General features: G+C 42.0%; 3 protein-coding genes across 3 annotated transcripts; 2 read left to right on the top strand and 1 right to left on the bottom strand.

The window, feature by feature from the left end:
- The first annotated feature begins 617 nt into the window (after positions 1–617).
- Positions 618–8,315, top strand: nipsnap2 (nipsnap homolog 2). Its single transcript, XM_084440604.1, has 10 exons — positions 618–721; positions 1,582–1,721; positions 1,830–1,875; positions 3,592–3,686; positions 4,106–4,176; positions 4,597–4,737; positions 4,958–4,989; positions 5,789–5,883; positions 6,012–6,095; positions 7,062–8,315. Exons 1-10 carry the CDS (start codon positions 630–632, stop codon positions 7,124–7,126), a joined length of 861 nt encoding a protein of 286 aa, XP_084296730.1. The 5' UTR covers positions 618–629; the 3' UTR covers positions 7,127–8,315.
- Positions 8,316–8,620: 305 nt separating this feature from the next.
- psph (phosphoserine phosphatase) lies at positions 8,621–11,842 on the bottom strand. Its single transcript, XM_084444733.1, has 7 exons — positions 11,785–11,842; positions 11,642–11,692; positions 10,924–11,067; positions 10,265–10,399; positions 9,924–10,069; positions 9,098–9,246; positions 8,621–8,956 (listed from the first exon to the last, which is right to left on the bottom strand). The coding sequence occupies exons 3-7, from the start codon at positions 11,061–11,063 to the stop codon at positions 8,846–8,848; spliced, it is 681 nt and encodes a 226-aa protein (XP_084300859.1). The 5' UTR covers positions 11,064–11,067; positions 11,642–11,692; positions 11,785–11,842; the 3' UTR covers positions 8,621–8,845.
- Positions 11,843–12,648: 806 nt separating this feature from the next.
- Positions 12,649–23,846, top strand: LOC311308837 (T-complex protein 1 subunit zeta). Its single transcript, XM_084437906.1, has 14 exons — positions 12,649–12,835; positions 13,288–13,351; positions 13,661–13,795; positions 14,088–14,261; positions 15,181–15,284; positions 16,017–16,127; positions 18,148–18,307; positions 20,548–20,630; positions 20,919–21,015; positions 21,298–21,445; positions 22,688–22,821; positions 23,014–23,116; positions 23,318–23,390; positions 23,497–23,846. Exons 1-14 carry the CDS (start codon positions 12,699–12,701, stop codon positions 23,567–23,569), a joined length of 1,596 nt encoding a protein of 531 aa, XP_084294032.1. The 5' UTR covers positions 12,649–12,698; the 3' UTR covers positions 23,570–23,846.
- Positions 23,847–24,911: the final 1,065 nt, after the last annotated feature.

Raw genomic sequence — 24,911 nt, 5'->3', positions numbered from 1 at the left:
TCTCATCTCTGTCAATTTGGGCATGTGTCAGTTATCCTCTCCAGAACAGGCCCGTTTATTCTGGCTGTAATAAAGCAAGGCAGGAAGAAATGCATGAGAAATCAGAAGATATATTAAAAAATAAAATATTCTCATTAAGTGAAGTCTGTCTCGAAGGTTATGACAGTTATGCTAGCTAACTAGTTGCAATCATAGTGGTATTTCGCTAGCTAGCATATGCAGTCAATTTGGATATTTTTTTGGCTTGCTTTCTGGCTAGCTCACCTGTAGCGTCGTGAGACCATCCTGATTTCGCGAGCTCACATTCTCTTTCTCTGGAAGCAAATCAGGTTAGCTCACCTGATGGAATTGTGCTCTTTGATGGGCCTGGGCCTTGATTGTACCAGAGACGTTGAAAACATGTGGCTATGCTTACATGTTGTGTGTGGCAAGCAAGGGGTAGCAACAAGGATCTTCTTAAAAAAAAAAAAATCTGATTCAGAATCTGATTCAGAAATAGGGCCAGAGTCTGGAGCATCAGGGGCAATGAGTGACCTGTTCACTGTGGATGGTATTCTACTACCACCTGGTGGCAAGTTTGGACAACCCCAGTCGCATGTTTTTGCACAGGACCGTAATATCAATGAAAGATGGCGACCCGAGTCCTTCAGAGATTTGGCAGTGGCCTGGATCAGGCTAAAAACAGGGCCCGGTCGACAGGACAGATTGCCGTTTTAAGCAGGTGTGGCTGTGATTATTATGCACGTTTAGTTCTTAACCTGTAGCAGTTATGAAATTCATTTTAGTCTGTGTCTTGGACCTTGTAGCCCCCTTCGCAAGGTAGCTACCTAGCTACGCGGCATGCAAAAGTGGACCTAGCTAGCACTAGCTGACTGGCTGCTAGCGCGCTAACTAGCTTGCGATAGCCAGACTACCCTGGCCTTTGCATGGCAGAATAATTCTCTGCAAACTGGACAATTTTGTGATGTACACCTTTTTTGTTTATACTGCAAAATTGTCCGGGACTAACTTTAAATGGTGAATTGATAGCTATCACAACACGTTAGCTTCTGCCTTACTAACAGCAATTCTTACAATTGCTCAAGGTCATTATTCCATGTTATATGTTGGCTACCTTGCCATTTTCAATATTGCTAAACAATATTGCTACATGTGGCATTGTTATACATGGACATTGTTTATACCACAAAGTCAACATCAGCCATTTAGGCTACACCTTCATTTTGTTTAGATATTTGTATGTCCATGGCAGTGCTGGTTGAAGCCAGTAGAGGTAATGGTCATCAGCTTTCTACAACTTTAATGTGTTCAAATGAAACATACTATTGTTGGCTAATTGTTGTCCTAAATAAGGGGTTGTCCAATAGGAGGGCTGCTTAGGCAATGCTTTATTTTGTGTACATTTGGAGTTATCCTCATTCATACAGTAGATAGAGGATGGATGTAGAGATACAGATCTAGACCTCACAGATGGGTGTTATATGGCCAGAATAAAGGGCAATTTCTTGAATTTAACTATTTAAATGTTTCCAAAGTCATTCTAAATTCTGAATATGCACTAACAATCTTACTGATCTGCAGGGGTTTGGGAGCATCAAGTAACAGAAACCGAGAAGACAGCTGGTTTAAGTCGCTGTTTGTGAGAAAAGTTGATCCCAGAAAAGATGCACACTCTCATTTGTTGACCAAGAATGAGGAGAGCAACCTCTACAAAATTCAGTGTAAGTGTCTTACTGCATTTTTGGGGGGATCAATTAAGGTTTATTTGAGTGAAACACCCTTTCAACAGAAGCATAAGGGTCTAAATTAGCTCTTATTTACTGTTACAGTCCATAATGTCAAACCAGAATGCCTGGATGCATACAACAAACTGTGGTGAGTAGTCTGCCCTCTGTTCTACTATCCATATTGTCTGTTGTCTATGTGTGTGTTGTGTTAGTGGTGATATTAAATTACTTGTCAAATGGCCTGCCTGATATTTGCGTTGTGAAGAGTTCGTTCTATTCCTGTGAGGTGATTGGCATGCGTGTGTCGGAGAATGTCTCTACCCATACTTGAGATAACTCATAGCAGCATTTACTGGTGTTGGAACATGTACACAACTGGTTTTAATACAGGAACGCAACACAGTTGGCAGATGAGTATTGTGGTTTTATGTTTTAGTGTTTCCTTTTATTGATTAAAACAAATAGAAAAAAAAGCTTTCCAAGTCCTTTCAAGACTGCAGCTTTAGAGCCAACAGGTCAGTGGACGACGCAGTAAACATGGCCCTACATTACATTCTCCAGCACCTGGACTACGCAGGAACCTACGCCAGGATCCTGTTTGTGGACTTCATATCTGCTTTCAACACCATCCTCCCACCCACTCTGGAGGGCGTACTCTCTCAACTGTGCATGCCCGACTCCACCTGCAGTTGGACCATCAGCACAAGCTCCTCCCAAGGCTGTATTCATCCCTTCTACTTTTCTCCCTGTACACGAATAGCTGCACATCCAGCCACCAGTCTGCCAAGCTCCTGAAGTTTGCAGACGACACCACCCTCACCGAACTCATCTCCAAGGGCGATGACTCCACCTACAGGTGGGAGATCGACCAGCTGCTGTCCTGTTGTGGCCAAAACAACCTGGAGTTCAACGATCTTAAGACAGTGGAGATGGTTGTAGACTTTCGAAAGAACCCAGCCCCCCTACCCCCCATCATTCTGAATGACACTCCAGTGGCCTCTTGACGACTCCTGCTTCCTGGGAACCACCATCTCCCGGGACCTCAAGTGGGAGCTGAACATCAGCTTCTCCACCGCAACAGATTAAGACAAGACCAGACTACAGCGTATCATCCGCACTGCTGAGAGGGTGATCGGTTGTAAACTGCCATCCCTACAGGACCTGCACACCTCCAGGGCCCTGAAACGGACAAAAATACTGTGGCCAACCCCTCCCATCCTGTTCACGGTCTCTTTTAACCACTCCCCTCTGGCAGGAGACTGCGGTCAGGGACTACGCGCCACAAATACAGCTTTTTCCCCACGGCCATTATCAACAAGGCTCGTGTTCCCCAACAATGCCCCCATCCACTGACTCTGCACCCTTTTCCCCACTTGCACACAACCTCTGATTGTACCACATATCACAACGGCACACACATTGCACACATTATAAAACATAGCTCATCCATCACACTACACTCTGCACACACACTGTATATACATTCACCATACTCCATTCTATATATATATATATATATTGCGTCATTTTCCATTTGTGCCTTTCTTTTTATTGGTTATATTGTATTTTGTATTTGGACTGTCATGTCTTTGCATTGCCCTGTCCAGCACCCTGTCCTACAGTATGTCGTCTCCCTCAGCGTATGCCATCACTCTAGGCAAATTCCTAGTATGTGTAAACCATATACATGGCAAATAAACTGATCTTGAATCTTGAAGTAAAAGCTTTAGAAATCTGGATGTGTCAATATAGATACACCAACTCATCATTCTTGGATATAGGCCTATGTTTTATCAACTGATTTTGACCATGATATATTTTCATTGTGAGATGTGTAGATGAAGTTTTGTTTCATTCAACACAGTGAGGAGGTCTTGCCTTCAATCCATGCTGATAAGTACTACCCGTGTGAGCTGGTGGGCACCTGGAATACCTGGTATGGGGAGCAAGACCAGGCTGGTAGGAATGCTGGCATGAAAGCACACACTCCATGCCAACCTGTAGTTAATGAACTGGGTCATGTGCATATACTCAGGGTTAGACCGGTTTGCTATAGGAACAGTTCTATTCCCCTCCAATGAAGAATAACAATGTAATGGTTAGAGGGATATGTACTATAGTACACTTGTTCTAACCAAGGTAATCTAAGTACTGTAGCTTGACAGAAGAAACGTTACCATACTTATCATGTTTGGAGTTACCCTTTCTGATTATTTGTGATTATACTACTGAATTATTACATGACTATATACTGTGCTGGTACTGTAACAGTATACCTCTGACACAAAAATCGTATTGTTTTGTATTGGTTATACATTAACAATTGATTACAGTGGAAACAATGCACTAACAATGGACGGTGTGGGTGTGTTTTCCAGTCCATATGTGGCGGTATAGAGGGGGCTACCCGGCTCTCACTGAGGTGATGAATAAACTCAGGCAGAACAAGGTAAATTACTGAACTATGGATTATCTTTTGAGTACCTCTGCTTGTTGTTTGTGCAGAGTGCATATGACAATGTATTTTATACAGTTCAGTTTGGTAATTAACCTGTCTTGTGCAGGGAAAAATGAAAGACTGAGTCAATGTAGAGTCAAACGCATCTTAACAGGTCTTGGTCTCAGTGCAGTAGACCAGGATTTGGTAGCTGGTGCATAAAGGAAGTCTCTCCCTGCAACACTCCACTGGCTCTTCTGTGTCTGCTGGGGATTCTCAGGGATAGAAACATAAATGTACAATGCCATTCCACTTCTCCTCTGCATGGTCCCTTGTTTGTGCACAGAATATCTCCAGTATATCGCTCCATGCCTTTTTTGATGTGGCAGTCTACCATGAGAATTGACTCTTGATATTGATGTCTCTGGACAGGAGTTCATGGAGTACAGGCAGGAGAGAGGGAAGATGCTACTGTCTCGTAGGAACCAGCTCCTCCTGGAGTTCAGCTTCTGGAACGAGCCTGTCCCTAGACAGGGACCCAACATCTACGAGCTGAGGTCCTACCAGCTCAGAGTGCGTACTGAAACAAACTAACCTCCTGACAGTCAGAAGGTTAACTGAGGGAGGGGTGAACTTTTGCTATTTGTTATAAGTACTGAAGAGGTATTATTTAGGGAACTTATTTTATTAAGTTAATTAAGTTATTATTATTATTAGTTATTAAGTAACTAACACTTTGACTTGAATATTTTGTATTTCAATCAAAGCTTCTCTTCTGTGTTCTCCTTTCCAGCCTGGAACAATGATTGAGTGGGGTAATTACTGGTAAGACCTGATTACATTTGAATCGCTCTGCTGTAGTTACAGAATACATTTTGACATGAATCTTCATGTCATTTTCTCATTAAGAGCTAATCCACTGAGACAGTCTATTTTGATACTGCACTATTTCATCCCTGTGGCAGGGGTTAGGGAATATTTCAGCTGAAAGTTCTCCACAGTATCCTTCTGACTACAGAATGCAGTTGTTGCTTTCCATCTGGAATTTGAGTCAACAGTTCCATTTTGTCAGGTTTATGCTTAAAACATATTCATTCTGTTTCACATGACAAATAATAATAATTCTTCCAAATTGTTTGCAACTGCCAAAATCCATTTTATGTGATTGAAAGTAGTCACTGAGTATGTAATTTGTTGATTTTTGCTTTTTGTAATTATTGGAAGAGATTCAGATTTTGATTCATGCTACAGTGGTATCAACATGAAACACTTACAAAGTAAATGTATATTGTATAGTTTGGCTATAATCAAAATTGCTGCCTGTGATTATTATGATTGAAATAATTGTATATACATTGGGTAGACTTGGGAATTGCTGATTTAATGAAATATCTCCAACCACACTATAGATGTGTATATGCTTCTCTGTTCATGCTTTCAATTGTTATAGAGTGTTAGCTTACCTCCTTAACCCTACAAGTGTAGAACCAGTGTCAACATTGTGATCATGTCATCAAAGGTTCAGATAACACCTCCAGTAGGCCTATAAGCAATGGTAGATCTGGGCAGATAATTGTGTGTCCTTCGATGGGGTTGTGTATAACTGGCCAACTGTGTTGTGTAGGGCCAGAGCCATTGGCTACCGCCAGCACAACCGAGAGGCAGTAGGTGGATTCTTCTCCCAAATCGGGAACCTCTACATGGTGCACCATCTCTGGGGTAAGCAGGACCGGTTTCAAATGCTTATGTACACAGCTGCTGGAGGAGACTAGCTACTATACATGTATGACGTGGTGTTCCTCACTTCACTTACTGACATGGTGCTTCATGTTGCGTGTTGATTCCAGCCTACAAAGACCTCCAGTCCAGAGAAGACACAAGGAGCGCAGCCTGGCAGCATGAGGGTTGGGACGAGGTTGTGTATTACACGGGTAAGTTGGAGAAACATGCAGTATCAAACACCCTGTCTCCCCTCTGTGCATCCATCAGAGGTTGATGATGATGTCCTTGACATGATTCATTGAGACGAGTGTTCCAAACAATTTGGAATATGTGCAAGAAATTAATAATTTAATCTTCTTTAATATTCAGACAACAGAACTTGCGCTGACCATCATTATTTATGTTTTTTCCCGTCTTTATTTTACGTGCACAGAGAGCAGTCACCGTGAAATATATATATACAGTATATATATATATATATATATATATATATATATATATATATATATATATATAATGCACAAAACAAATAATGGAACACTTACGCACACTTAATCACATCCAGCCCTCAATGGGTTAATGATTTTGGTTTCCATTGACCGTCATTTTCTTCTCGGCGAATTGCACAATGTAATCAGTAAAGATTTTCAACTTGGTTATTTCGTTCATGGAGAAGCGCAATGATGATTGATGACTGGCGTTCCCTTAATGTTTTTGAGCCGTGTACTGTATATACATTCTTATAATCAATACCAAGAATCCTGTGTTTATGATGGGTGTAAGTTTTGATCCCTAGCAGAAGACAAAACAGATTGTATTTTACAACAGGCCACAGCTGCCTTAACAAGAAGAGACAGTAATGGGGGGTACAGAATATAACTTATTTATAACAGTAATACTTCTGACAGCAGTGTAACCATCTCTGAAAGCAATATACTTTATTTCAAAGTAAGCATATGATACTAAGCATAACCACCCTGGATATTGTGCCAAGTGAGAGGATCATGAGAAAACCATGCCAACATTGAGGCATTTTCTTGTGCTAATAAGCATTCAAATAGCAGCTTATTCTCTCAGCCCTTTGTAGACATTTTATAGACCAAATCACTATAATCTTTCTAGTGGATTTTTTCAATACCAAATACTCATATCTGACAGTGTCTCTCCTATTCCAGTTCCTCTCATTCAACACATGGATTCCAGGATCATGATCCCTATGAAGGCTTCCCCTTTGCAGTAAAGTAAGAGAAGACACTGAAGAAAGCTGAAGATAAACCTCACCCTTTTAAATGTCAAAAAAATCACGTCCAAATATTTCAATGCCGTTTTCACAACCTCCTGTCAATGTTGCCAACCAGCTTTATTTTACCTCACCCATTTCTGACTTGCACCAGCAAATAGTTAGAACTTAATAACAAGTCACCAAGACACCGCAGGTGAAGTTAACATCACGTCCATGTCGAGTGTGGCTTAAATAGCGATAGCCCTGTGAGCGCACAAATGTTTTTGTTCTTAGGCAGGACGGGCAGAATCAACATATTCAAACCTCCTGACAGTGGGGTGGAGACATATTGTTCAACATGCCGTGTCACATTAAAACAGGTCAGTCGGCCACAGGTGATCTCTATTCTAGGAAACCAACCAAAGTGCTGCTTTGAAAGGAGCTACTGTACCAGAATTTATGCAGTGAATGAGTCTATTTCTTTGGGCTATTATGGCAAGACTTGGCAAAAAGCGCTAAACATGCTCAATGTGCAGTGTAGTAGTTATTTATGTATTAATTTATTTAATGTAAATATTGAATACATCTATTACATTGTCTATTGTATTAATGGCAAATGGCACTTTTTGTAAAGTCTGCTGTAAGCAATGCTGTGAAACAATGAGGTTACTGGGTCAATCTGAAACAGCCCAAATGGGGAAGTGGATGATAAACTATTTTGGAAACAGTTTCTGTTGTACTGTATGGTCAATTATATCAACAAAGCAGAGCTTGCTGGAGATCATGATTACTGAGTTGTATAAAGGAGCCCAGGCCAATTATCACTGAGGTATATTAAAACCCAAATGTTGTCTGTGATTTCTTCCCCCCCCCCCTAAGTATCTGCTTTAATTGCATTTTGTGGGCATTCTCTCAGTTTTCTCCCCTTCTCAATATGCAATAAGCTTGATGTGTTTTCATCATACTATGTTGGTGAACATGGCTTTTGTTTTATCTTTTTTGAAAATGATTGCATGCCCAGTTTTCAGAAAACATGTTTTAACTGTTTGAACATGTTCAGGGCATAATCATTGAATACTTTGATGTGTGAAACCACTACTCGACTATCAATGAGGGACTGAAATTCAAACTAATTGTGAGGTCATGCTACTGCTCATTGTGATATCAGAGGTTCAATAGTAGTATGCTCATCTTGGTTTTTCCGATATACGGCTTAATTATGGACAGTGGTGGCAATAATGTCACTACGTAAATAAAATTATTTAAAGAACTTCTGGAGCAGTGTCATTATCTAGTGTTAGCTAAATAAATGCTATTGTGTTGATAAAATGGCCAGGCCTAAATATATAAGTGCAGTCCATTTACCATTTAAAAACCACACATGCCAATCTGAATTTTACACTTCTTTATTATCGTGTCATTTTAAAACATCTCTAATGCACACTGCAATGCAGTGGTGCCGTTTAAAAACAAATCCCTTCATGAGTATATTTGTTAATAATTATAGTAATCTTTGAGTTACCTTTTAGTATTATCTACAAGTATAAAATCACCAAGGGCTATAAACCCTCAAAAAGATAAGTTCTCTCACTATTGTAGTGTAAAATATTGACTGAATATGTGGAAAAATACTAAAAGTGCACTGGATAAAACTGTCAAGGCACACCATTGGGTGTAAATAAAACACTGATGTTAGTATTAGTAACAGAAGTTGTAAAAGGGCCCACATATCCCTTTTTAGATCTTCTCCAGTTCTTTTAGCAGCTCTCCAAAACTTGTGATGTACCAAGAGCACTGCTCCTTCACCTGCTGTCTCACAACATTTCCACCAAATCCAATGAAGGCACTCTGAAAAACAACATGCAGCGATGTCAGTGTTGTTAAACTTGTAAGATAATTATTTTCCACTATACAAAACTGATGCAGTTCTTTAGACACTACAACTGATCACCCATCCCACTAAGGTTGTGTGAGTGTGTGGACATTTACTGCAGGGGGACAGGTCTCCAGGTCTGTAGCACCATCACCAATCATCACCACGTTCTTTAAGTCGTACTGCTCCTTCAGCATGCTGATCACCCTGCCTTTCCCGCCACTCTCAGCTGTGGGCTGGTTCTCATCAAATCCTGCATACTCACCTAGGGGGTAAATAAACAGGGATTTCATTAAGAACAAAAGGGAGAAAATGTTTTAGAATAGGGCTACTGTACATGGGTATTAGCTTTCAATAGGTTTGGATTTGTTGTGCCCTTCTGAACTTGTTTGTAGACATTCACACTTCACGATGAGCTCAACACATAGTATATGACTGCTCTAATTTATTTGAGTGCCCTGTGCCCAGCATTCCTGGGGATACCTTAAATTAAGAAATGTAAAATACAAATGTTTTCAGTCAAACAAGCGCTCACATCTCACTACAACCATCACTATGTAAACCCTGATATTTAAACACCTGTCCAATATCTTACATTACATTAGTCATTTAGCAGATGCTTTTATCGAAAGTGTCTTAGAATTATTGCATTTAATGTAGAAGTCAGTGTACTACTACTCACCAGAAGTCACAAGCTTATCTCCTTTCTAAACAAGTGACTAAGATCATAATCTAGTGCTAAAGGCACTAAAGTGCAAGAGTAGCAAACTAAAAATACAATAGGTGCTTAAGAGGGAGGATCCTGGTAATACATGGTGAGTTTTGAGCGACGACTGCTGTCCTGACATCATTGGGCAATTTATTCCACCACTGCGGGGCCAGGACAGAGAAGAGCCGTCTTCCATAGCTGGACCTGGTACAACATTGCTCTGCCCTCCTCACCATTGAAGTAGAACTTGAGGCGGTTGGCGTAGACATAATCGAGGGGAATGTTGAGCTGAGAGGCGACGTGCTCCACGATGCAGCGGAAACCACCTGAGATGAGGAACACCTTCACATTGCGCTGGTGCAATCTTTCCACAAGCTCCCTGAATTATAAAAGGAGAACTGAGTTTACTGTATGTCCTTTGTTGATACAGCAACATTCTAATTATGGTAATTTGAGGTCCAACACACCTTAGAAATAAAGTGTAGGATGTGGCAATATCCAGATGAGGTTGATGATAATGATTGGGTTGTGTTGAAAAAGGAAAGAGACAGAAATGTAGCCTACACACACGTACTTGATACCCGCAGTCAACTGGGGCGGGTGGTCAGTTATCAGTTTGTTCACTTGTTCTCTTGAGCATCGGATGATGGAGAGACGATCTGTCAGTGCTGTTTTGAAAGTCATAGACCCACCCATGGCCTTGCGAGTCCTGACGTAACAAAATGAGAACAGCACAATGTTCTCAGCTAATGTCAAAAACCGTGATGGTGTCAAAAATGCCTGCATTGCAGAGGACTGTGGATACAGAATATAAAGTAACATGTTTTCACTGATATAGTAATGTGAAATGGGTACACTAGCCTACTGTACACAGGGTCATTCCTCTGTTCCCAGGGTCCTATGTTCTCCAGCTCTATGTTCCCAGGGTCCTACGGTATGTTCCCCAGTTCAATATTAAGTAAACTTCTCAAAAGGTTTTGATTGTCAGGGACTCATTTGACTCCTGTGTCCACGCCTGACCCGTGTGTCCACATGGATGGTGCCTGCATCCAGCATGGAGGTGCGCGGACAGCAAGCATATCTCAGTTCCTCTGGCCGCCAGCGAGACCAGGCATGCTTGCCCACGTCGGACTCCTGTGTGTCCATGTCTGAGCTGGGGAACATAGGACCCTGGAAACATAGAGATGGGGAAAATAGGACCCTAGGAACATAGATATGCTCCTCTGTACACACATCTCTGTGACTGCATCTCCAACTCCGCAGAATTTGGCCAGCTCATCAATGCCCTCCTCTCTGATAACAGTGCTGTCCACGTCGAAACAGACAGCATCTGCTCTCCTGAAGATTTCCTTTGTCTGTGATAAAGTTGTCATTATGCTGAAACAACAGACACAAGAAAGAATCACGTGAGAAAAAAACGGAGATTTTCCCTGTATATCTGACATGTTTAACTGTCACACAGTGATAGGGCTCGGGACCACTAATGTAATTCTGAGGGGTCACGAGATAGGAAAACGTAATAACTTGGAGCTGACAGCCATCTATCGGTTTTAATTGAATGGCGGAGCAATACATGCAATCATTTTCTTGGGAAGGACAATTACACTGGGCTAGCTAGATTTGCCCCCATGACCACACAGATCATCGACGGTTACGTGCACCGCTGACCTCACCAGTGTCTTTGAAACTATATCAATAATGTAAACGTAGCCTATAATAGTACAATAATGCACATTTTTCGTAATGGAAAAGGACAAAACCTGCAAATGTTGCGTCACCCTACTCGGTGAAAAGAGTCAGGCAAATGCGCTTAATGGACAAAATGGCTGTACCAATGAGTTTTGACTCCAACGATATTGGCTGGCTTCAAACACAAAGTTACATTGATAGCGTGAGGTCAAATGCAAGATTATGTAACAATACAGGTTTCTATGTATGAAGCTTGCATTACCTGCGAAATAAACGTTCTATTTTTCTTTCCCTTGATTTGCACTCTTCGAAGCTGGAAATATGAAGGAATATGATCGAACTGCAGGTTGCTCCTCAGTGAGAAAAAATAAGTTTAATTAAGCATAACTTGTCATAAATTCTTACTGGTACGGCGTTGTTACTTCTGTTCTAGGCGAACCTCTCAATAGATGGACTGGCGAGGAGAAATGTTGAATGGCAAAGAAAGCCGGTACGTGGGACCGCCCACAACTGGGCCGGACAATATAGGCCGGGGCAACCGAGAGCCTGGTGACACGAGGCTAGGGCCACCATGATCAAGATCTATTTATTGTCATGTATTTGGTTCACACCATTCCATGGTTCACACATATTAGGAATTTGACTAGGGTTAAGGCATACTCTGTTGTAGACGATACAGGGTGCAGGACAGGCCAGCTAGTGCAAAGACGTCCTTTGCAGATCGCTACACAGGTAAATAAAAATGCTTTTGCGTGTGCTGACGACACCAGGCAGAGGCACCCATGAAACATTTCCCCAAACCATCTGGTATCAACTTTATTCATAAGTAGGATTGCCGTGCCAAGATGCTGCCTGGTCGCGGGTACGCGTTTCGCAACCCAGTTTAGCGATAACACCATTGAATTTAGGGTTAAGGAAGACCTTAACCCTAAACTCTATGGTGTTCTTGCTAAACTGGGTTGCGAAAAGTAATCTCGCTGCCTGGTCAGGGTTTTAGGGGGTTGTTGTTGCTGCCAGTTGCGCATATTTTGGTCAAACTGACCCTCTTGAAGTTGTAGAGGCTTGGCACCGCCCATGTCCCGTGCAATGTCCGCTCTTAGTATACTGACAACAAATGCTACCAATCATAGAAGCGAATTTGGATTATATTCTATCTAAGTGGCCAATAATTGTACACGAGGGCGGATCCTTTGAATCTCCGCGTGTGAAGCTTGGATAGTTCCAGAAGAAGCACGCTCCCCAGTTGATGCTAGCTATTAGTTAGCAAGCTGCAAGTGCAACAACGTGTATTCATCGGTTATTGCTATCGTATCGCTATCATGAGTGCCATAAAAGCCTTAAATCCGAAAGCCGAAGTGGCTCGTGCTCAAGCGGCTCTTGCCGTTAATATAAGTGCTGCTCGTGGTCTTCAGGATGTGTTAAAGAGTAATTTGGGACCCAAAGGAACATTGAAAATGTGAGTGTGTCATGTTACCTGAGCATAGCTAGCTAAGCTTGGTGCTAAACCGCCGTAGCGAACGCTGTTAGCCTGACAACCTATAGCTAGCTTGGTCCTGGGACATTGTTTTCAGTGCGATAGTGTCTCATCTCCATGACGGTACATTTCATTAATCCCAAACTAATTAACTGAAACAACATAGAGCCTGAATAAAGAATTTTTAGCTAGCTAGCTAACTGGTTGTGGCTTCAGTTGTAGCTAGTATAGCTAACGTTAGCTAGCTAATGTTAGCTATGCTTGCTAACATGACGCAGAAAAAGGAAGGGAGTGGTTTCAGATAAATGTCTTGTCTGTGTCTGATTCAGTAGTTATGACATTAGAGCTGCAATGTTGATTGTCAGATCTTGAGTTGTGCGTGTAAAATAAAAACACGCATTAATCGTTATACATAATCATATTATTGCCTGCAGGCTTGTGTCTGGGGCTGGTGACATAAAGCTGACCAAAGATGGCAATGTCTTGTTGCATGAAATGGTAAGACACTCATATAAATTTACGTGTGAATGTCAATCATGAATGCTCCTCTGCAGGGAAAGTGGATCATGTCATCAGTTGGTATCTTTCCTGTTATGATAATGACACTAAGTTTAGAGACGCACAGTGAACACCCATGTGTGCTAAGTAGCTCCCCTGGTCTATAATCTGTGCTACAGTAAAATGTGGTCTGTACCTCTGCATTGGAGGAGCTTCATTCTCCTTCACATGTATTCATCAGACCAGTACAAAAAAATGTTTTAACCACACTGCTGTGAATTTACTACTTGACCTCTTTCTTATACTTAGCAAATCCAGCATCCCACAGCATCCCTGATTGCCAAGGTGGCCACAGCACAGGATGACATCACTGGAGACGGCACAACGTCTAACGTTCTCATCATAGGAGAGCTCCTGAAACAAGCAGACCTGTATGTTTCTGAGGTGAGATCCAGAGAGCCATTAGCATGGATGAATCGTTGGGTGGATAGTTGGCTGAATGGCCTGCTTCACACTAATTTAAATATCTGCAATGCTGGTAGACCTTGTATCTCAGCACAGCTTTTTCCCAAGTATAGACTTATATAGTAGAGGTGGTTCGGTAACAACGCTGACATGTAGAGCCTTGGCTGGGACCTGGCAAGCCAGTGAAGTCTTTATGCAGAAAATCATGGTTAGATTTTGTCCTGGTCACATTTACAACACATTTAATGTAACTGCCTGTGTTTCCTCATAGGGCCTTCATCCACGTATAATAGCGGAGGGCTTTGAGGCGGCCAAAGAGAAAGCCCTGGAGGTACTGGAGCAGGTGAAGGTGACCAAGGAGATGGACAGAGAGACCCTCATCCATGTGGCCCGGACCTCCCTCAGAACCAAGGTCCATGCTGAACTAGCAGACCTGCTGACAGAGGTAAGTGTGTGTGTGTGGTAGGCTTGTCACGGTTGTCGGTGATACCGGTGTTACTCGGTGTTTGGGCATACACCATGTATTCACCAAGGCATTAGTTTAACACCCCCCACCGACTACTGCAACTCCCTCCTTGCTGGGGCCAAGGCATCAACCATTAAACCCCTGGAACTGATGCAGAAAGCTGCTGCTCGCCTGGTGTCCCAAGTTCTCCCATCTCACAACTTCCCTTCTCCATTCTCTACACTGGCTCCTTGTAGCGGCTCGCATCCAGTCTAAAACTCTGGCGCTAGCCTACAGGGCAATGAAAGGAACAGCCCCCTCCTACCTCCAGGCCATGGTCAAACCCTATACCCCCTCCCGACCGCTACGCTCTGCTACCTCGGGGCGACTGGTTGCCCCGTTACTCCAAGGCCCCTGCGGTCGATCGACACGGTCATGGCTCTTCTCTGTCCTGGCCCCGCAGTGATGGAACGAATTGCCCACTGACGTCAGGACAGCAGAGTCTTTCGACGGATACGGATTGCAATGTGAAACAGCTACGATGAGACAGTGAACGGAGTGTGTATTTTGCATCAAGGCTTTCATTACAAAAGTCAACATTTTTATGGACTCTAAATTGGAAGATGTATGAATGTAATTTTGACAAAATTCACCAAAATAATTCATTATTCTCAACAATAGCCCTCCAAAACAATATATCCATGTCTGTGGCACATTAGACTTTAAACAATAATGATAGGGGCACACTGGGTAAACTTGTTTGGTCGACATATTATTGTTCAGCCTTTTGGATATCTGCCTCGCCCCTACCAATAGACTATCTGTGTTTGAAGAATGTGATTGTGTTCGTATTAGATGTGTTTTTAAGCTCCTTGCATTCATTTGATGAAAAACAAACTCATTGATTTCCTTTCCCCAGGCGGTTGTTGATGCGGTGCTGGCCATCCACAAACCCGATGAGGCCATCGACCTCTTTATGGTGGAGATCATGGAGATGAAACATAAGACGGACAGCGACACAGTGTGAGCACTCACTCTCCTCTTCTACTAGTCCTGTGACAGAGGCCATAGAAAATTGTTAGTGCCATTGTAAACTTTGCATTTATGCATCCAATGAGGCTTAGTTCACGTGGCAGGTTTTAATGCTCAATTCCGATTTTTTACACAGATCCGATTTTTTTGTTTAGCTGTTCACATTACTTTGTAAATGTAACCTTTATTTGACCTATATTTGACTCCCGTGTGAACAGCCTACGGCCCTGAACAGACCCGCATGCGCAGAAAAACAATAACAAAGACGTCACGCAGCGTACTGTTTACGGAAGTAACGTTAACCATGGATAACGTTACCACCACAACTGAACTTAGCCATTACTACGTGTTGATTTTCAAGTATTTGTGCAGTGGAAGCCGGCGACAGTATGAGCAAATGGTATTTTTTGTAGTTACCACCAAGGAACCGGCTCAGAATTGTGACGATTGTCACTCTGTCACTCAGAGTGACGTAAAAGTTGCATTAAACACGACATGACTGTTCAGACAGCTGGCACGTTGCAAAACATCAGACGTGTCCGATATAATACCACCTCTGAAAGCGACCCAGGTTGGATTAAAAAAAATCTGATTTCATGTGACTTGCGCTGTTCACACGGTCATGAAAAAATCATCAGTCGCATATAGGCAAAAAGATCGGATTTGGGTCACATTTCACGGCCGTGTGAACAAAGCCTGAGTGATTTGTGTCCAACTCCATAGGCTGATCCGAGGCCTGGTGTTGGACCACGGTGCCCGCCATCCGGACATGAAGAAGCGGGTGGAGGATGCCTATGTGCTCACATGCAATGTGTCTTTGGAGTATGAGAAAACGTAGGTATAATGTGTAGCTTGCAGTAGCTGTTAATGGTGGACAGAGGGTGTAGCACCTTGGGTGTATTAGCAGCAGCAGTATGCAATTGATCTTTCTGGGCATATAGATGCCCAGCTAACCATCTACAGTTGTGTGCAGAAGTCTACATACTGTACACTTGTGAAGAACATGTATGTCATGGCATTCTTGAGTTTCCAATAATTTCTACAACTCTTTTATTTCTGTAATAGAGTGATTGTTTGTTACAAAAACATTCATGAAGTCTGGTTCTTTTATGAATTTATTATGGGTTTAGTGATGTGACCAAATCTGCTGGGTCAATTAATTAGCTTTGTGGCATGGCCTTTTAACTTCTTGTGAGTGATTATGATTGACTACAGCTGGTGACTTCTCTGAGCCCATTTAAATAGGGCTCATTTAATACATCTTTAGACTCAGCCACAAATGCTACAGTGGAAAAGTCAAAGGAGCTCAGCACAGATCTGAAAAAGCGGATCATTGAGTAAACAAGTGAGTAAAGTCACGTGGAGCTATTTCAAAGCAACTTCAGGTCCCAAGATCAACTGTGCAAACAATTGTTTGTAAGTATAAAATCATGGCACAGTTCCACTGCCTTGATCAGGAAGAAAATGCAAGCTATTACCTGCTGCTGAGAGAAAGTCAACCGAGAACCACCAAAAAGCAGGTCTGCAATGAATTAGAAGCCCTTGCTCCAGAAACCTTAAGGCTCGATTGAAGTTTGCTGCTGATAGGGCTGTCAAAAGTGCCATGAAATTGAGTTCGAATATATTCAAATTAATTTAGTAGAGTTCGAACGATATTCAAATTTATACTTTTTTTTTATTAAAGATTTTTCATGAATATAATAGCCTAATAAAATAACCCTTGACTGTAATATTGTACTGTGAACACTTACCCCTCGCTGAGGTGTTAACTTTAATATTTCGATGCTGGGTCTGGATTATTGGATTATTGCCCGTAAATAAATTGTAGCCTATAAATGTTCTGTTATTAAAGGGCAATGCTCGTTTTTGACAACCTGGACCTTATTTACGACATATTATAAGAAGTTTGACTCACCGAGATCACTTTGGTGTAGTTCGGAGGCCGGTAGAAGAAATTTAAAATCCAGCGCGAGCCAGTATATCCATGTAATGACGGTGATCGGGGCAACGGGAATGCAGTTTCTCAAAATCCATTTTCAGCCGCTAAACGGTTGTTTTCATCAATCAGATTGAATGAATCGACAGTTGAGATTCCTCAACGCGAGGCATTGTTGTTGTTTTCAAATACGGGGTCTTTAGCCTCTGTAATATGATCTTTACACGCCTTTCCCCACTTGCTCCAGCACGCATGCGCACAGGCCAGCGCGCAGACTGGCTATTCTCCGGCTCACATTCTCTGCGCTACGATCGTTGTTGGTGCCGAGAATATTGTCGTCGTCATTCGTCAGCAACAATCCGATCGTAGCGCAGAGAATGTTGACTGTTGACTGTTGACGCAGAGAATGATCACATGGACAAAGAAAAGGCCTTCTGGTGGAAAGTTCTGTGGTCAGATGAAACCAAAATTTAGCTGTTTGGCCACAGTGACCAGAAATATTAATGGAGTAGACAAGGTGAGGCCTTTAACCCCAAGAACACCATGCCTATCCTCAAGTATGGCGGTGGTAGTATAATGCTCTGGGTGGCCTGTTTGGCTGCCAGTTGACCAGTTTTTACAGAAGGTAAATTGAATAATGAAGAAGAAACTTCACGATTTTTTTTGTTTAAAGAAGTGTCTGCTCCAATTACTCTGACAAAAAAATAAGAGTATGTAAACTTTTGACTACAACTGTATATGCCCACAGAGATCCATCGTGTACTTCGCTGTGACATGTATAATTGGAAATAACCTTATAACGGGGCTTATGAGGCTAAATACCAAACTATGCCTTTATTAATATGTAACTTTATTATAGACCATATTATGATCATTCTATTTAGATTTTAAAAACCTTCGTTTGCAACTCTCTTTCAGTGAGGTCAACTCTGGCTTCTTCTACAAGAGTGCTAATGAGAGAGAGAAGCTGGTCTCTGCAGAGAGGAAGTTCATTGAGGACCGCATCAAGAAGATCATTGAGCTGAAGAAAGCAGTGTGTGCCGACGGGTCCAAAGGCTTTGTGGTAATCAACCAGAAGGTATGCCAATATTTTTAAGGATGTCATCACTGTGACGTGTGTATGGCTTTTAAATGAATAAAAACACTCAGTTATGTTACTGCACAGTGAACACCCATGTGTGCTATGTAGCTCCCCTGGTCTTTACTCTGTGCTACAGTAAAGTGTGGTCTGTACCTCTGCATTGGAGGAGCTTCATTCTCCTTCACATGTATTCATCAGACCAGTACAACTAATGTTGTAACCAGCGTGAACATACAGGTGCATCCCAAAAAATTAGAATATTGTGAAAAATTTTATTTTCTGTAATTTAATTTCAAAAGTGAAACTTTCATGTATTCTAGATCCATTACATAAACTGAAATATTTCAAGCCTTTTTTGTTTTAATCTTTGATTGCACAGTATGTTCAGTATGTTCATTTATGCACTCAATACTTGGTTGGGGCTCCTTTTGCACAAATTACTGCATCAACATGGAGCATGGCATGGAGGCAATCAGCCTTGAAATATTTCACTTGATGTGTAATGAATCTATAATATATGAAAGTTTAACTTTTTGAATGAAATAACAGAAAATAATGAACTTTCCACAATATTCAACATTTCTGAGATGCACCTGTAGGCTATGTAATGTAAGTACATTCATTGTTTCCCACAGGAATTTGTGAGACTATGGGGGGTGGACTTCCTAGCCTGGTACGACCATCCCATTCTCGCGAGCTCACATTCTGTTTCACTCACGCAGAACGGTCTGGCCTTCGCCTCCTCCAGAGCGATTATGCCAAAATCCAGACCATACCGGGCCAATCAGGGACTGCGTTTTAACTACTGTCCTGCCCCACAATGGAAAGCAGCCCCTGCTTGGTTCATGTCACTGCTGCTCGCTAAACAAACATGGCGGCTCCCAAAGCAACGAGTGGTAACGTTAACGAATAAACGCATCTGTAAGTGCAGTTATTGCAGAAATAGACTTAATCAACATTTAAACAAGAACAAGAGTATGCACTAGCGGAGTTTCTCGGTGGAAAAGACGTTTTTGCTGTTCTTCCAACTGGATTTGGCAAAAGTTTGCTGAACACTGACTGGATGAAGGTATTTGTCTGTCAAGGCAAGTACCCCCGCCCACGTAATCGCTCTCTATGGGGTAAAGGCCAGACCGATATTGCGGAGTGAAGCAGTGAGCTCGTTAGATCGGGATAGTCATACCAGGCTATGGACCTCAGACCCTGCACCACCGGAAAAAAATGTTGCACATTTTAAATACATCATACCTCAATCTGGGAGAGCAAAATCGAGAAGGGAGAATAATAATTTAGTCATAAACACATTTGGTTATGAAAGGGGATGACGTGGGCAAAGAAGTCACACCCACAAAGCATGGTAAACGAGATTGATTGTGTGTGTGCGTGCGTGCGTGCGTGCGCGCGCGCGCTAGAGAGAATGATGAGTAAGTATGGCTCCCTATTAGCAAACTTTGCACCCTGAATCTGAGCATTGGATTTTCCTGGGCTTTTTTATCTTTCTTTTTTTCTGCCAGAGCCAAAGCGATGAGGCATGGCAGGTCGCGCCGATGTTTTTGAGATTCTTCCTCATCTCGGCTCTCTCTTCTCATAACCTGAAAATCAAGAGTACAAACATATTAAGCTTTAGACTCTCACTTCAAACTTTTGGTCAAACTTGGCAGCCCTGGGCAGCCCTGAGCAAACCTATCTAACGTTATGTTGTTAGCTAGTTAACATTGGGTAACATTAGCCTACTTTAGCTAGCCAATGCTAGTTGTCAGTGTAGCTGCTTATAATCTAGCTAGCCTGGAAAATTGCCTAACATTAGCTAGCTAGATATAATGTTACATAGGCTAAATTAAGTTTGTACTAGTGGACAATTACAGTGGATACTGCAACTAAAGTTACCTCAACGAGTCCTCAAAATACTTCTTCACTTCCATCTTCTGAGAAACTCCAGCGCGAGTGTCAGTGAGTGCTCGCCTACGGCACGCGGGGAGGGGCTGGCTGGCTGGCTGGCTGGCTGACTGAGTGATGGATGCTTGAAGTAGCCTATTGCACAGCACAAAACACAACGGCGTTCAAGATCTTTTATTTATATTATTATGAGAAGTCAAATACTTTCGGTAGCCTAAATAATTATTTATAATACTGATTTATGAGACTATGGCAGGAAAAATTAATAGGTAATTGATAGGAAACACTGTCATTTAGATTTTGATTGTCATTGTAACTACACTGTATTTACCTCCTAACAGGGCATTGATCCCCATTCCCTGGATGCGCTGGCCAAGGAGGGTATTGTAGCTCTACGTAGAGCAAAGAGGAGGAATATGGAGAGGTAACCATTCTTATCCTTGTGGATCAATTTCCTTATTTTATTTCTGCATGGCTGAATTCTGTGTCACTTTGCCAGTAGTGAATGCAGTCAGACACCCTGCTACAGCAAACTTTCACTCTTCCACTTTATCCAAGCATGAGCGCTGAAATGTGCTTTGTCCATGCCTTGCCAGAGTGAATACAGCAGCATCTAGCGCAGTGTCTGATGTCTGTGTCTGATGTCTGTGTCTGATGTCTGATGTCTGTGTGTGTGTGTGTGTGTGTGTGTGTCTCCCTACTCCAACCCTAGGCTCACCCTCGCCTGCGGAGGAATCGCCATGAACTCGGTGGATGACCTCACGCCGGACTGCCTGGGCCATGCTGGTCTGGTTTATGAACACACTCTGGTACGATCACATCCTCTGTCTATATCTCTTATAAACACACTCTGGTATGACATGACATCACATCCTCTGTCTGGACCTCACGTCCTGGTAAAGCTCAACTGTCTATCAGTAGGGTCTTTCACCTGAGGACTTGTCTTTCAACATCTTTTGAATCACTGGGTCCATACCGCAGTCACTCCAAATACCTATAAGATCAGCCTATGGATGACATGCCTACAGCTTGATACTGATATTGAGAAGATGTGCATTGCAACATTTTAAGAAATGCCTTTTCTATTCTAGGGAGAGGAGAAGTTCACATTCATTGAGAAGTGTGGGAACCCTCGCTCAGTGACCCTGTTGGTAAAGGGACCAAACAAACACACACTTACCCAGATCAAAGACGCTGTGAGAGATGGGCTGAGGGCCGTCAAGAACGCCATCGAGGACGGTGAGTGCGCCCGAACACCCACCTTGGCTTTATCAAAGGAATGTTCTTTATTGAATGCTTGGATAGAATTTTAGGCATGGCTGAATTCTGTGTTACTCTGTCAGTAGTGAATACAGTCAGACACCATGCTAAAGCAACTTTTCACTTCTTTTCATGAGGGACGAGTGCTAGTCTGTGCCTCATCTACTCAATACAAGAGTGAATACAGGTAGTTGTGAGTCTTCGATTCCTATGATTACCAGTGTGGGCTAAGATGACCAGGTCCTGAGCAACGTAACTTGTGCAGGTTGCTTGTTACAGTAGCTTACCTCCCATGACTTCATAGCGGCAAAGAGTACATAAACACAGTCTCAACTGCTCAATCATTACAATCAACAAGTGCACAGTAAATATGTCGTCACCCCCACCCATGATGCATGTTCCTTTGTGGCAATGAAGGAATGGAAACATGATATTTTCTTCATGAATGTAAATATAGTGGTGAGGTCTTCACTATGTAGGCTGAACAGTTAGCATTTCCGTCAAGCTCCCTATGGGGAAAATGCCGAAAATAAGGTCTATTTAACAGAGACTCACAAAATAGTTTTGTTCAGTGCAGTGCATTCACTGTGTAATAAAATCGATACAGCAATACATCACAATATTTTGTTCCACGATACTCTTATCGGTTTTCCGCAGTACAGTATCGATACAGAAAAAGAAAAGGAGGGACGGTCATTGCAATCTGTAATGTATCATATCGCACTGTATCGTGATATGTATCGTATCATGACCCATGTATCGTGAGTTCCTTGCCAATACTCAGCCCTATAATTGAAGATGAGTTTTGAATTGAAGATTAGTGAATTTTGAAGCCCTTTGAAGCCCTTAGCTGCTTCTGATGGCGATATTGTTGCGATGCTAACTACTATTGAAACTCAATAATCAATGGCGGCACGTCAGAAAGATCTGTGACTCGTAGTCCAGTTTCAATAACGGTAAGCATATCGCAACATCGACATCAGAAGCTCCCCTATTGACTTGAAAGCCCAGTGTTGCACCAAAGACTTGAGAAATACCATCCTGTTTTCTTGTGTCGGTATTTGCACTTCTTAACAGACACCGTCGGATCTGCCTTTACCCTAGAGCTCTGAATCATGAACTATGGAGATTAAATCAATGTACACTGTCGACCTATGATGTTGGAGCTCCATAATGCTTGCTGTACAAACACTGACCCAATTGATGCTTGTGTTATTGCAGGTAGTGTGGTGGCGGGGGCAGGGGCATTCGAGGTGGCTGTGGCCGACGCTCTGGTGAAGCACAAGTCCTCTGTGAAGGGCAGGGCTCAGCTGGGGGTGCAGGCTTTTGCTGATGCTCTGCTCATCATCCCCAAGGTACTCGCCAATCATGAGAAAACTGTGGCTACCTTTTAATAAAGAATCAGAACTTTCTGCAGGAGTACTGTATAGTATGCACTATAGTACAATATATAAGGATTCTCTTAATTCAGTACTCTAGTTATGTTTTATTAAGTTTCTTTCTCTAGGAGATTACTGTATGACAACTGTTTGGTCCCCTCTTTGTAGGTCCTGGCACAGAACTCTGGCTACGATGCCCAGGAGACCCTGGTCAAACTCCAGACTGAGTTCAAAGAGAGTGGCCAGCATGTAGGAGTGGACCTGAGCTCTGGTATGGAATATAATGACAAAACGCCTATTAAATGTCAGAGATGACTTGAATTTCAACTTGAATTAATACTTAATTACATGACTCCGTTGCATGGTGTGTCATACATATTTCTAAAGGGATTTGGTGTGGAAGAAAATGTAAATTAAGAGGACATTTGAAACTATTAATTTCTTCTGCTAATGGTGTTGCTGTGATCTGTAGGTGAACCAATTCTTGCTGCCGAGGCAGGTATCTGGGACAACTACAGTGTTAAGAAACAGCTTCTTCACTCATGGTAAGAGTATGCAGCGTCATAGAAGAGACAGGGTCCCTATTATCAACACATTTTAAATTAGATTCATCTTTCCAATTTAATTCTTGTGTGTTGCTTCTATCCACAGCACGGTAATCGCCAGTAACATCCTGTTGGTGGATGAGATCATGAGAGCCGGTATGTCATCCCTGAAGGGCTAAGGTCAGAAACCGGATCTCCAGCACTTGGGATGCTAACTACTAGAGCAGCCATATGGACTGGCTGGAAGTATGGACTAGTTATAGAAGGTGGCCATCCTAAATGGGGAGAAACACACATGCCTCTGCTTGTTCCTGAAGTATAGCCGCCAATGTGTAATACAGTATGCTCTGTTTTGTCATTTTATCCATGGACACTCCATTTCCCTCATCGAATCTACGTTTTGAGTTGTTTTTTTCATTATGGATCGTCATACTGAGAATGTGTTACCTCCATGTAATAAACCTGTAGGTTTGCTCTGCAATTGTTCTTGAGTTGATCATTATCACTGAAGTGGGGGGTGGAAAAAAAAGTGATAGTAATAGTCATGAAAATCAAGTCTTAAAATGTCAAATTATTTGACTCGAATTAATCAGGTTGTTTTTATGAATATTTTAGCATACATTTGAAACTCCCCTTATACATTTGCATGCTCCTTTCAAACGGTTCACAGTAAATGACCCTAGTACAGTAAAACCTACATAAAAGCAAAATAAAAAGGCAACACATTTTTAAGTACAGTACATGCCATTCAAGTATGCAGGTTCTTTGCCCCTCCTAGAAATACTGGGAGAAAGCTTTATTGCGAGCAGGTTGATGCAGATTTAGATTTATAGTCAGGGGTGAAAATTAACTTTTTGGCTCACGGTGAGTCACCTGCCAAGGGGACTGTAGATGAAATCTACCGACCAAGTATATATATATTTTCAGATAGCCTTCCGAAATCTAGTCGCTAATTGGAAATTTTGCCTGCATTTGGCCGGTGGCAGGTGTTAATTTTCAGCCCTGTTTATAGTACTAACCTTTTATTCTTCTATGACGAAACTGCCATATGCATACACAACAAATTCATTATTAGCTGACGTTTAAATTGTTTCACACTTGTAGTGATTAAAATGCTTACACTGCCCAGTGTTTTATGACGCTAGAAGATGCATTGCACTGATGTTATGTACTTCATCCCTGAACTCTACATGATTTCACACCCCACATAATGACAGTGTATATATATTTAATGCATAATCATGTTTATTCATCCACAATCTTCAGGTGATGATGTTCTGATGTCTATTTATTCTGCTCTAATACTACAAGACAAGTCGTTAGTGTTTGTCATTCTCACTTTAGTTCAATCCATACTACAAAAAAGAATTAACATTACTAAAAACATTTCAGTGTAGTCACCAGTAACATCCACCCACTGATCTCTCAGCCATTTTCGGTAGAGAGCAAGTGATGCTAAATCTGAACTAAGTGCTATACTTCAATACCCTTCAGTGCTACAGTTGCATGTACCTTGACCTT

The sequence above is a fragment of the Borostomias antarcticus genome, assembly GCF_949987555.1.
Source record: "Borostomias antarcticus genome assembly, chromosome: 1".
Taxonomy (NCBI): Eukaryota; Metazoa; Chordata; class Actinopteri; order Stomiiformes; family Stomiidae; genus Borostomias; species Borostomias antarcticus.
Note: the sequence above shows the minus strand (reverse complement) of the source record. Positions and strands in the feature narration are given on the sequence as shown.